This window comes from Octopus sinensis, linkage group LG2 (assembly GCF_006345805.1).
Source record: "Octopus sinensis linkage group LG2, ASM634580v1, whole genome shotgun sequence".
NCBI classification, from domain to species: Eukaryota; Metazoa; Mollusca; class Cephalopoda; order Octopoda; family Octopodidae; genus Octopus; species Octopus sinensis.
The window spans coordinates 179,336,965-179,351,504 of record NC_042998.1 but is presented as its reverse complement, the minus strand read 5'-3'; the positions used below and the strand labels follow the sequence as shown (position 1 = coordinate 179,351,504).

Genomic DNA, 14,540 nt, shown 5'->3' with positions numbered 1-14,540 from the left:
CTCAAAGTTTATTGCATTGATAATATGTTTTACAGGTGAACGAGAGAAACAGTGTGCTGTCAAATTAATGGGAGACCACATTCATGAAGAAGAAGAAGAATTTTATATGGTCCTTGGCAGTCCTTGGAGTCCGTCACTGAAGAAAGCTAAAGTTGGCAGAAGAAATGTCACCACAATCAGGCTCACTGACCTTGCTGACAGTAAGTTTATTTGCATTTGATTACATTAAATTTAAATGTTTTTTCTTATTTTTGAAATTATGATTTTGTTTTCTTATATCTTTATATATCATCATCATCATCATCATTTAGCATCCATTATTTATGCTGGCATGAGTTGGATGGTATGACCAGGGCTGGCAAGCTGGAAGGTTACACCAGACTCCTGTCTGATTTGGCATGGTTTCTACAGCTGGATGCCCTTTCTAAAGCCAACCACTCCGTAAGTGTAGTGGGTGCACAGGGGCCAGAGGAGACTGGCAAACGGCCATGATCAGTTTGTGCTTTTTACATGTCACCAACACGGACACCTGTCAGGCAGTGCTGGCATCAGCCATGTTTGGATGGTGCTTTTTACATGCCACTGGCATGGGTATCTTAAATACCCAATTGTATCTTAACTACAATTTCCATTTGATTTTGATGTTGGTGGTGATGTACTTGACTCAATAGGTCTCCTCAAGAACAGCGGATCACTCAACGATCCAAGGTTAGCACAGCAGACCATCCTGCGAGCCATGAACTCACTTCATTTGTCGGGTCTTCACAGTCACATACTATATGTGTGTATATATATATATACATATATACACGCACACACACAAACATATAGATATAGACAGATAGATAAAGAAAGAGAGGCAGGCGGACAGACAGAGAATTCAATATAACATACAATAATGAGCTACTTCAGCTGTATAATTGTATCTGTAACAACACAAAGTAGAAATAAAATATACCAATGAGACTATGAAGACTAACGCAATATAATTTACATCAATAATAAATCTAGCAGAAGAGTGCCATCTGCAGGGTTATAGGTGTAAATGACAAGTTGTCTAACATTAACAATGACAAATTATTCATATATTCAATAATCTGACAAAATATGGATTATTATGGGTCATTTTTGTATATATATATTATTGCTGTGACAAACTTGAATAAAGTGTCTATAATGAGATGAGACGGCTGAGCTTAAAATGCTTTATTTACTTTTACTTTTACTTGTTTCAGTCATTTGACTGTGGCCATGCTCGAGCACCACCCCGGCTGTGGCTCTTTAGTACAAATGTCTTGTTTTCATAAGTTTTGAATTAAAATCTTCCACCAAAACTTAGTCCCAATTTATGTTCCTAATACTAGCTTAATGATGACTACATTATTTTACTAAATTCTTTGTTATATTTTAAATAATTCAAAGAAACACAGAGCATCTCAAAATAAATACGGTACGAAAGGGTTAATGATATCAACAGCTATGCTGATCCACTGTTTATGACTTTAGGGATCTTTGTTTCTATCTCTGATAAACAGAGTAGGATACAAAACATACTTTTAATTTTGATTCCTAATTTCAACCATTCAGTTATTTCTTACCATTGAATTAGTTCCGCCAACTATTGATTTCGACTAACGAGTTTCTTTCACTAATCAGTTATTTTTACCAGTCAGTTATTTCAGCCAATCAGTGATTCATTAATTCAGTTATTTCTATCAATCAGTAATTTCAGCCAATCAGTGACTTCATTGAATCAGTTATTTTAGCCAATCAGTGAATTCAATCAATACATGATATCAACCAATCAGCTGTTTTCTAATTTACATATTTTTAATAGCAAATGTCAATGAGGATTATTTCTAATATTGGGTTTCAAATTTAGGCTCAAGGCCAGCAATTCTGGAGAAGGGGTTAAGTTGATTACATTTATCCCAGTTTTCATCTGGTATTTATTTTATTGGCCCCAAAACCACGAAGGCAAAGTCGACTTTAGCAGAATTTAACTCAGAACATAAAGATGGGTGAAATATCACTAAGTATTTTGCCCAGTGTGCTAAAGATTCTGCCAGCTTAATTATTTCTAAGGTCATTGCCAGAACTGCCTGACTGGCTCCTTTGCCGGTAGCATGTAAAAAGCACCCACTACACTCTCAGAGTGGCTGGCGTTAGGAAGGGCATCCAGCCGTAGAAACTCTGCCAGATCAGATTGGAGCCTGGTGCAGCCATCTGGTTCGCCAGCCCTCAGTCAAATCGTCCAACCCATGCTAGCATGGAAAGTGGACGTTAAGCGATGATGATGATCATCATGATGATCATGATCATGATAATTGACACATTTTGGTTTAGAGTATAGTGGATCAGTATTATAACAAGGTTTCTCAGTACTGTGCCCTTACTTTGATTAACAAACATGATAGTCCAGAGAAAATTTATGCATTACTACATCAACACTTGCATGGGCTGGGGGTAATAGTCTTACCTTTTCACACACACACCACTTTGCTACACTTTTGCGAGTGCCTCAATCATCAACCCTAAAAGGACAAAAAAAAAACCGTAGGAAACCCAGTGACATTCACATTCATAAAGAAATGTAACTAAAGACATTCTGTCCAGCTCTCACTCTCTCTATCTCACTCTCTCTCTCTCTCTCTCTCTCTCTCTCTCTCTCTCTTTCTCTCTTAATTCTGCCATTGTCTATCCAGGTAGATGTCTGTTATAATCTCTTCTTTTCCTTTTTTCAGAACCTGTCATCAAGTTTGAAAACATTGAGTTTTCTGTTAAAGAACCCTTTGAGTATGGAGAAGTTGCATTTGTTCGAATCCCTGTAGCTCGCTATGGTGACCTAACCAAGACATCTGTAGTAAGGGTCCATACTGAAGATGGCTCAGCAATTGCTGGAAGAGATTACAATGGAATATCTAGAGGTAATTTCTTATATATAATTTCTGACATGACTGGAAATTTTCACAAAGGGAACACAGTCAACCCCAAACTTTCAATGGTATTCTATTTTATCATTTTTCTGAAGGATAAAAAATTAAGTTGACCTTGACCTTGGCAGAAGCTGAACTCGGTACTGAAAAGACTAAATCATTTACTACACAGCAATTTTTCTGCAATATCAACCTAGTTTCTTGTGGCAATGTGGTTTCAAATTTTGGCACAGGGCCAGCAGTTTTTGAGGACAGTGGGGGAAGTTGATTACATCAATCCCAATACTCACCTGATACTTATTTTATCAACCCAAAACAATGAAACGCAAAATCAACTTCAACAGAATTTGAATTCAGGATATAAAGACAGACAAAATGCCACTAAGCATTTTATCTGGGCTGCTGACAGTTCTGCCAGCTCAGTGCCTTAAAAGTCTCCTTAATAATAACTTACCCAGCTCATATGCACGTGCAAAGCTATATGATAATGGATCTCAAGTCAGTTTTGACAGCTGATCAGTCAATAAAGTTACTTGCTCATTATATAATTAAAATAAATGACAATTTTAATTAATTATAATGTAAAAGTCTACTTTACAAACTCATCTATGTCCAGGTAAACTCAGCATAACATTGTGAGTGGTAAAGTTAGGCCTTTGGATCACACCAACCCATTGAATGTGCTTCCAGTTTCCATCTACTTAGTTTTATACATAGCCTTGCATTCACTCATGGCTATGATAGAAGATACTTGCCTAAGGTGCAGCATATTCCAAACTGAACTTAACTCTTTTGCTATGTCTCCACAAATGGCCACACAGACACACAAACACACTGCTCATTCAGACCGCATCATTTTTGATGCAGTCTGATGCATAATGATGCTCATTCACACTGCATCATTAAAGCATTATCTCTTCAATGATATTCCCTTTAAGGAGGTTCCTCTTTGCATCATACAATAAACCTCATTTAAATGATTTTCTCATTGTTTTTGGATGTTTCCTTTGCAGAACTTGTCTTCAGTGTTAATGTATCTCACAACATCATAGAGATTGAAGTCTTGCATGATAACGAGAAAGAAATGAAAGAATTCTTCACTGTTCATCTAAGACCAGATCAGAACTTGGTAGCAGAAGTAAAGGTTAGTAGCTGACATGTCACATGACAATCTTCAAGAGCTCTTTTGATACCAAACCGCTTCTAAGATAAAATCTTTCTGTTTTAAAGTCATCTAAATTAAAAACTTGCATCAAAATTTCATGTTGATTGATGATGCTCCAAACTTGAGCTTAATAATGAAAGAGTTATTTTACTGAATTCTTCGTTGTTTTCAAAATTAATTGAAGTAAAAGCAAAAAACACTTGGCTAAACACATTCATCTGAGGTTAAGAACTAATTAATTTTGCTTCTATTTCTCAAAAAGTAATGAGCATTATGCTTCATTAGAAATTACACGAACAATCTTTTTATATCCTATTCTAATTTATTAACCATTGTGTCATTTATTTGTAGCAAAATATCCAAGCTTTTGTATACATTGAAGAACGTAAGAAGTTGGCTGATGTCACTTTTCCCACGGAACCAATTGTAATATCATTGCGAGATTATGGCAATGATTTGTCCAGGGAACCAATTCAAGGTTACCCATGTATCTGCATCACGGTATGTACACACATTTGTTGACTCATCTACTCTGGTACACATTTAATAAGGTCTTCTGTCTGCTATGTTTATGATTTGATAACACTGATTAGAGGGAGCAAATGGGTAAATGGATAATCTACTAAATAAAAGATTCACTGAATTTCCATATTGTAGTTAAGACACCCATGCCGGTGACACATAAAAAGCACTGTTCGAACGTGACAGATGCCAGCGCCGCCTGACTGGCGTCCGTGTCGGTGACATGTAAAAGCACTAACCAATTGTGGCCGTTTGCCAGCCTCCTCTGGCCCCTGTGCTGGTGGCACGTAAAAACACCCACTACACTCACGGAGTGGTTGGCGTTAGGAAGGACATCCAGCTGTAGAAACATTGCCAGATCAGACTAGAGCCTGGTGCAGCCTCCACGGCTTACCAGACCCTGGTCGAACCGTCCAACCCATGCTAGCATGGAAAACGGACGTTAAATGATGATGATGATGATGATGATCTTATTGTTGGTACTGTATTGTGTCCTTGACCAGGACTACAGAGGAGATGACAAGGGATTGAAACCTGCAGTGACTGGCTCTGCTTGAAAAGACATGTCAAGTTAAGTAAAATGTGGCCACCAATACATGCAGACATGTCCTTTATGGCCATGCATCCTGTTACCCCAACCCCCTCACACACACACACACACACTTACACCCAATCTGTCCTCTGTCAAAACGTCCCTGCAATCCATCTTCCCGAAACCTCCCATCCCAATACTCATGATCACTACCCACTACACTCCCCTCCACTTTCCCCTTTCATGCCTTTCTGCTCTCATATATCTACCATACTCCAAACTACCAGCCATCCAGTTTCTCTCACCAACACTTGCAACAGTCACCTCTTCCCCATCTCTGAACATCTCCCTTCACAATCTTATGGAACATACCCCTCTATATCCTCTATACCACTTACACTCTACCCCACTGCTACCTGTGGGTAGCTTCCAGTGCATATCCAACACCATCTATTTCTCTCTTTCTCTCTCCCTCTCTCTCTCTCAATCTGACTGTCTCTGTCTTTCTCTCTAACTCTATCTCTCCTTCCTCTCCTCATTTTTTCCTCTTTTCCTACTGGAGTAGCCAAGTAATATCCTATATAGTAAGGCAACTATCTCCCTGTATTATATTCTAACTTCTCACCTGGCACAAAGCCACTTCCTTCAGTTCCACTCGCTCTCCCAGCTGAGAGGTCTTCATCTTGTAAGTTATTTGGCAACCCCACTGATGGTGGTGCCACATAAAAAAATACCCAGTAAACACTGCAAAGTGGTTGGTGTTGCAAAAGACATCCAGCTGTAAAAAACCATATTAAGGCATACACTGGAGCCTGTTGCTGTTCTCTGGCTTGCCAGCTCATATCAAACTGTCCGACCCATGCCAGCATTGAAGACTGACATTAAATGATGATGATGATAAAGATGAGGATGAGGATGAGGATGGTGGTGGAGGGGATGATTATCGCTTGATTGAATAAATGACTGAGCTACTCACTCAACCAAGATGAAAACAGATACATCCCACAAATGATTGCTTTCACTAATGCTCCAGGCAGTGTCAAGGTCAATTCATCTTGTGGTTATAGTCTGAAGAGTTATGGCTTACACAAGGCGTATTCATCCAAGTTGCCTTTACATGAACTCAGAGTGTTCAGCATTGCTAATTAAGCCCAATGTGTTTAGGAACTTACAATCCTTACTGATATATAATTTTTTGTAAACATAGAATTAAATACCCCTTCAAGACTCACAATGAAAAATGTTAAAAGTCATTTCCCTTCTAAATAATTTGACAGTGTATTGCAGAGCAACAGTTATAGTGGCGCTAGTTTTTTATAGTATTAAGTATATGACTTAGAAACACAAGTAAAAACCTACAGAACAGGCGCAGGAGTGGCTGTGTGGTAAGTAGCTTGCTAACCAACCACATGGTTCCAGGTTCAGTCCCACTGCGTGACATCTTGGGCAAGTGTCTTCTGCTATAGCCCCAGGCCAACCAATGCCTTGTGAGTGGATTTGGTAGACGGAAACTGAAAGAAGCCTGTCGTATATATGTATATATATATATGTATGTGTGTGTGTGTTTGTGTGTCTGTGTTTGCCCCCCTAGCATTGCTTGACAACCGATGCTGGTGTGTTTATGTCCCCATCACTTAGTGGCTCGGCAAAAGAGACCGATAGAATAAGTACTGGGCTTACAAAGAATAAGTCCCGGGGTCGATTTGCTCGACTAAAAGGCGGTGCTCCAGCATGGCCACAGTCGAATGACTGAAACAAGTAAAAGAGTAAAAGAGTAAAGAGAGAACAAGGAAATAAAAATGTTTGACTTCAGAGCTAATGGACCAATAACTTGTCCACATAGCCTTTACATGTCTCCAATGTTCCAGAACATAGAACTGTAGGTGCGTAAAGGACATTTCAAGAAATTAAAATCCTGTAGTTTCAAACAGAATGAATTACTTGCTTTTTCTTGTTAATGCGGGATTAATCTTAATGACTTGAAGTGAGGATTTCTCCAAGCCATGGTAATACTCATGGTAATATTTGAGCTGAACACTTCAGTTTTTTTTTTATCTTTTACTGGTTTCAGTCATTGAACTGCAGCCATACTGGAGCACTGCCTTTGAAGCATTTAGTTGAGCAAATGAAGCCCAATACTTATTTTAATTCTAGTATATTTTATCCATCTTTTTTGCTAAACTTCTAAGTTACAGGTATATAAACAAGCCAACACCAGTTATCAAGTGGTGGTGGAGGATAAACACAAGCAAGCACACACACACACTCAAATTTACTCCCAGTACCTTGGTTGGCCCAGGGCTAAAGCAGAAGACACTTGCCCATGGTTCTATTCTGTGAAACTTTACTCAAAACCATTTGGTTGCAAAATGAGCTCCATAACCACACAGCTATGCCTGTCCCTACAGCTTCTTAACCACATTCAAGTTTATAAAATATTTATACAGAATAAATAAGTAGCACCTCATCATAGTTCTTATTTGTGGCTAGATAGTGCAGATCCTTTAGAGCTAAATACATTTTTATAAATAAGAGAGGACAGACAGTGGCCATGATCTTTGAAGGCACTCCCAGTGTGGTGAGGTTGATGCAGCTAATACCCACCTCTGCAGGTCAGTGTCTGCATCTGCATGTCAATATCTGCAGGAGAAATATGGATGCTCTAAAACATTTCCAACAGAGCGAACAATACCAAAGGCCTCTAAAGACCACTTAGTGATGTGAAATCAGGTGGCATATTAGATCGCTTACCCTGCCATAGATACATTACAGTAGCAGCAGTTGATATATGAAAGTCAACCAGTTTAGTCAGTAGGCCAATACAATTGATTTGGCCTATTGTAGCTCTTAAATGTCAGTCGGCTATGTTTATAAATCATGTAGAAAGCTCTAGCTAGACATAAATAGTGTAAAATTGTATCAGTAGCATATATGTTCTCGGTTATAATAGTTCATGTTACAGCTGAACTCAATATCATTAAATTATATGAGAGACCAAATTACCTCGGAGGAATTTAATTGAAGAATTTCCTGAATATAGCATTGCTTTTGAATATTTGAAGAATTCTTGGAATTTTTTTTTTTTTTTTTTTTTTTGGTTTTGGTTTTGCTTTTGTCTTTGCATATTATTTTACTTTTACGTTTACTATATATTGATTTGTTCAGGTTAAACATTAGTTGAATGGTTATGAAAATATGTATGTTTGTTGTGCCATTACTGGAAGGTTGTTAACACAATTGGTTTATGTAGACATGAAAGTTCTTTCTAATACTAACAACTTAATGGGGATTTAGGGGTGATGATGGCTTATAGATTAATAAGAGTTCTTTCTGAGGTCATAACTGTGAATGTCAGAAATGTAGAAATTCAAATACACACACACACACATATATATTGCATTATAAAATAGAACTGGCTATAAGATACTTTTCCAGTAGTATCTAGCTAAGAAACAATTTATCCTTCAGTACATTGTTTAATGTTATGATGAGCACCATATAAACATCATCATCATCTCCACTTAATGTCCATGTTGCATGCTGACATGGGTTGGATGGTTTGACAGGATCTGATGGGCTCAAGGGCTGCATTATGTTCCAGTACCTGCTTTGGCACAGTTTATATAGTTGGGTGCTATTCCTAACACCAACCACTTTACAGTGTATACTCGGTGTTTCTTCCTGCCACCAGCACTAGCATGGCCAGTGTGCAATTTGCAAGACTACAAACCCCAAGAGGACTGCTTTATGCTCAGAGATGTGAGGGAAAAGGTGTGTAAAAGTATGAGAGAAGTGGCCAGAACAGAATTGGTTTTTTGCAGTGTGTGTGTGTCTAGCGAAGGTGCAAAGCTTTGTGTTGCACTCACAATTGTGAGATCATGGGTTCAATTCCCAGACTAAGCATTACATTGTTGTGGAGGCATGTGGCTTAGTGTGGAAGCATGTGGCTTAGTGTGGAGGTGTGTGGCTTAGTGGTTAGGGTGTTGAACTCATGATCATTAGGTTGTGGTTTCGATTCCAGGAGCGGGCGATGCATTGTGTTCTTGAGCAAAACACTTCATTTTCACATTACTCCAGTCCACTCAGCTGGCAAAAATGAGTAATCCTGCGACAGACCAGCGTCCCATCCAGGTGGGGAATTTCTACGCCACTGAAACCGGGAAACTGGCCCTTATGAGCCTGGTATGTCTCGAGAAGGAAGAAGGAACATTACATTGTGTTCTTGAGTAAAGCACTTCATTTCATTTTGGAATGTCTCAGTGAAAACCTCAATAAAATGTAAGCACAACAGACCTGATATGACGATTAGGGATAAAGAAGAGAAACTGTGTACAGTTGTGGAAATTAGCTGCCCAGCATATGTTAACATAAAGCTGAAGATCTTGGAAAAAGAAAATACCTATGCTGAACTATTGAGAAATCTGCAGTTGCTCCATCCAGATTACAAGTTCAGGTTTATACCTGTAATTATTGGGGTCCTGGGATATGTAATTCACTACCTAAATACAAATCTTGAGAAATAAGGCTCCTCTAAACCAGAAAGGAGAAAGCTAATTTGAAGACTACAGATCCAATCCAGCACTGGAACTGTAAAAAAATCTGTAAAACTTTCCAGAAGTTTATCATTCAAATATATATGAGCATGTCTTGATATGCAAATATATACATGTGAATACATACATAAAACAAAACATACAAATCTGCACATATACATACATACATACATACATACATACATACAAAAATACCCTGTTGTTGATGTTGAAATTCCGATGTAGTAGTCTTAGATCTAGGTTAGATACCAGCTCTTTCTCTAAATCTTGAAATAAAATTGCATAATGACATACATACATACATACATACATACATTCATTCATTCATTTATATCTTTCACCACATATGGCAAAAATGAAGAACTCATGCTCTGAGAAAAAATTCCATTGAGTTGCATAAGATCTCTTCTCAGTTCACAATCAGAAATCAGTAATTCGCTCATGAGATACCTTTTGTTGACAACTGAAATAATTGATTAGAAAACTTGGTTTTTCTAACTTCAATAGTTTCTGAACTTGTCATCCTCTGGGCTGCTCCAGAGTCAATAAAATATAGTGCTAATCAAGAATTGGATCTATCTATCTATCTATCTATCTATCTATCTATCTGTCTGTCTGTCTGTCTGTCTATCTGTCTGTCTGTCTGTCTGTCTGTCTGTCTGTCTGTCTATTTCTCTCTCTCTCTCTCTCTCTTTCTACATATATATATATATATATATATATATATATATACACGTATACATACATACCTATATATATACTTATATAATATATATATATAATATAAATATACACATACATACATGCATACATATCTATAGACATACATATATATATATCATCATCATCATCATCATCTGTTTTCCATGATAGCATGGGTTGGACGGTTTGACCAGGGTCTGGGAAGCCAGGAGGCTGCACCAGGCTCCAGTCTGATCTGGCAGTGTTTCTACAGCCGGATGCCCTTCCTAACGCCAACCACTCCAAGAGTTATAAATATATATATATATTATATATAATATATATAACGAATATTATATGATATATCTTAAATATATATACATATATATAATGATGTATATATATCATTATATATATGTATATATATATCATTATGTATGTATGCATTTGTATATATATAAGTATATATATATCATTATGTATGTATGTATTTGTATATATATATATATTATATATATATATATCATTATGTATGTATTTGTATATATATATATGCATATATATATATCATATGTATGTATGTATTTGTATATATATATATGTATGTATATATATATATGTATGTATATGTATTTATGTATGTATGTATTTGTATATATATATATATATGTATGTATGTATGTATAGGTATATATATATATATATATATATATATATATATATATATATATATATAATATATATATATATATATATAATAAAATACATCTTAGACATGAATGGTGTTAGAACAGAAAAGTAAGTTCCCCTGTTTTCTGTCCCAGATGATTATATCGAATGTGTTGCATTTCCATTTGATTGAAGTTTTGATTGGAATATTCTTTGTGTTGAAATCTATAGACAGTCTACATCAGTGGAATTGCCACAGGGTAATCAATCATTCCTACAGATGGTTTTGTATATTCTTTATGCAAAAACATTGTACCATAGAGCAAAGGGGTTTCATATTTTGATGGCATTTTGGAACAGCTGGTGATTGTGCTTCTTTCACAGAAATGCAGTTCAGCTACATCATATGTATGTATGTTTGTATGTGTATGTGTGTGTTTGTGTGTGTGTGTTTGTGTGTGTGTGTGTAAAATTTCATACTCATACCTTTGAGCAGTGGAACAGGTTAGGTATATACCCTTATGATTTTGTTTCATATGCACACACACACACTATGTATATGTATATGTGTATGAATGTATATGAATGTATATATGTATGTATATATATTCGTTATAATGTGCTTCTTTTGTAAAAATTATTATAAAATATTAATAAATACAATATCAAGTGATGTATATGTAGTTCATCCTTCAGGATATATATATATATGTGTGTGTGTGTGTGTGTGTGTGTGTGTGTGCATATATGTATGTATGTATGTATGTATGTATGTATGTATATGTATTTATGTATTTATGTATGTATGTATGTATATGTATTTATGTATGTGTATATATGTATTCATGTGTCTATTTATGTCTATATATATATGTATTTATGTATGTGTATATATGTATTTATGTATGTGTATTTATGTATGTATATATATGTATTTATGTATGTGTATATATGTATATGTATGTAAGTATATATATATATTTATGCATATATATGTGCTTATATATATGTGTGTATGTATATATATATATATGAATGTATATATATATATATATATATTATTTATACATGTTGGAAAGAAAGAGAGAACAAGCAAGCAAGAGAGAGAGAGGGAGAGAGAAACAGGTTGTATGTAAGTGTATGTGTGTGTGTGTGTGTGTTCTCTGAAAAGAGAAAACAATATAGTTAATTAGCACAAATAGCTTCTGGAATGGAAAAACAAAGGAATAATGAGGATACTTGTGCAGAAGAGGAGCCATCAGAAATCCTATGTTATGAGTGAGTCAGTGAGACAAGAGACGATAGATTTTTATATTGTTTGTGAGTCAGCAACAAGGAGAAATGTCTCACTAAAATCTGATTAATCATTTAAAATCACTATTGTTTTTTTGTTAAATGAAAAATTACGCACGTACACACACACACACACTGGCACATTTGCATGCACACACTCATATTCCAAGCTATATATATATATATATGATACACACATATATATATATTAAGAAAAACAGATCATTTATTGAAAAGCAATATATATATTATATATATATATATATATATATATATATATATAGATAGATAGATAGATAGATAGATAGATAGATATATGATACACACATATATATATTAAGAAAAACAGATCATTTATCGAAAAGCAATATATATATATATATATATTATATTATATATATATATATATATACAGAAAAGAGACAGACAGACAGACTGATAGCGATATATACATATATATGTATATGTACATACATGTATATATGTGTGTGTGTGTGTGTGTTATATATATATGTATTAGAAGAAATGAGGTACTCAGAAAATCGGATGGTATATATATGTATGTATATATGTATGTATGTATGTGTGTGTGTATATATGTACATATGTATGTTTGCATGCACGTATGTGTTGGCATCAATGTATCTGATTTCAAATTTACACATATATTTCTCTCCCTATATTCTCTCTCCACCTCATTAATGATTACTGTTTCATTATCTCTCTCTCCCCCTCTCTCTCTCTCTCTCCCACTCTCACTCTGTCTTTTTCTCTATCTCTCCCTATCTCCCCCCCCTCTCTCTCTCATCAACTCTCATATAAATAACCTGTTAGAAAAATAATTTGCTGATCAGGAAAAATAATTTGCTGAACAACCCTTGTTCCAAATAAAACCCCCTCTTTTATCCTTTTTCTTTTTATAAATCTGTAAAATATTTCTTATCTTTTTATTTTGCTTTAATGAAATTTAGTAATCATAACAAGAGCCTTTATTATTTAATTAATTAATTATGTATGTATGTGTGCATGTATGTATGAACATAACTATGTATGTGTCTATCTATGTATGTGTGTATATATGTGTGTATATATGTATGTGTAGTATATATCTATGTATGTATGGCAGTGTGTTTGTGCGTGTGTGTGTGTGTAAGTGCGTGTGTATACATATCTTTATATGTATGTGTGTAGTAGTGCATTATGTATGTATACATGCATGCATATGTGTATGAATGCATACTTGCATGCATGTGTATGTATGTATGCCTGCTTGTCTATGTATGTATCCATGTATGCCTGTACATATGCATAAATTTATGTATGTGTGCATATGTGTGAATGTATGTATGCATGTATGCATTTAGTGTGTGTGTGTGTGTGTATGTATTTATACATGTGTGTAAGTAGGCATCTGTGTGTGTTCAAATATTTAATTAAAATGTTGGAATGCAAAACGCACTCTCATGCATACCCATGGTGTTATTGTGTGTATGTGAGGTGTACCTGTGTGTATGTCTTTTACTTGTTTCAGTCACTTTTAGTCGAGCAAACTGACCCCAGGACTTATTCGTTGTAAGCCTAGTACTTACTCTATCGGTCTCTTTTGCCGAACCACTAAGTTACAGGGATGGAAACACATCAGCATTGGTTGTCAAGCAATGTTGGAGAAAGACAAACACAGATGCACAAACATATACACACACGCACACATGTATATATATATATATATATATATATATACATACATGTGTGTGCTTGTGTATATGTTTGTGCATCTGTGTTTGTATATATATATATATATATATATATATGTATGTATATATACAATGTATATACATATATATGTGCTCAGTTGTTGCTGTCAGTCCCAAGTCGCCCTGATCAAGCAGAGCTATGATCAAAATCATTCCAGCCATGGCCATATCATCTATTCCATATACGCAGGGAAATCAGGATGACAATTTACATGCCCTTTTCTAAAATAATGGGGTATGATTTTGAGGGGATTTGGTTGTTGTTTCTCATAGGTTGAACAACCTCATAGATGCCTGCTCATTGGCTTGTGTTTAGTTAATTCAGTTGAGTATGGGAGAGTAGCATGCCTTCACTTATCCATGTGTATGTATGTGTGTATTGGTATGTGTGTGTGTGTGAGAGAGAGTGTATAGTCAATGTACTAAAACGTTGAG

At 35.5% G+C, this 14,540-nt stretch overlaps 1 protein-coding gene across 1 annotated transcript in view; it reads left to right on the top strand.

Annotated features, from left to right (window-relative positions):
• LOC115228986 (extracellular matrix protein 3-like) overlaps nt 1-14,540 on the top strand; it is a 507,023-nt gene that overhangs the window by 474,359 nt on the left and 18,124 nt on the right. Inside the window, exons 11-14 of the mRNA XM_029799424.2 lie at nt 36-200; nt 2,745-2,927; nt 3,950-4,080; nt 4,453-4,602. Of these exons, the coding sequence (XP_029655284.1) occupies nt 36-200; nt 2,745-2,927; nt 3,950-4,080; nt 4,453-4,602 (629 nt within the window). The remainder of the gene's footprint in view (nt 1-35; nt 201-2,744; nt 2,928-3,949; nt 4,081-4,452; nt 4,603-14,540) is intronic.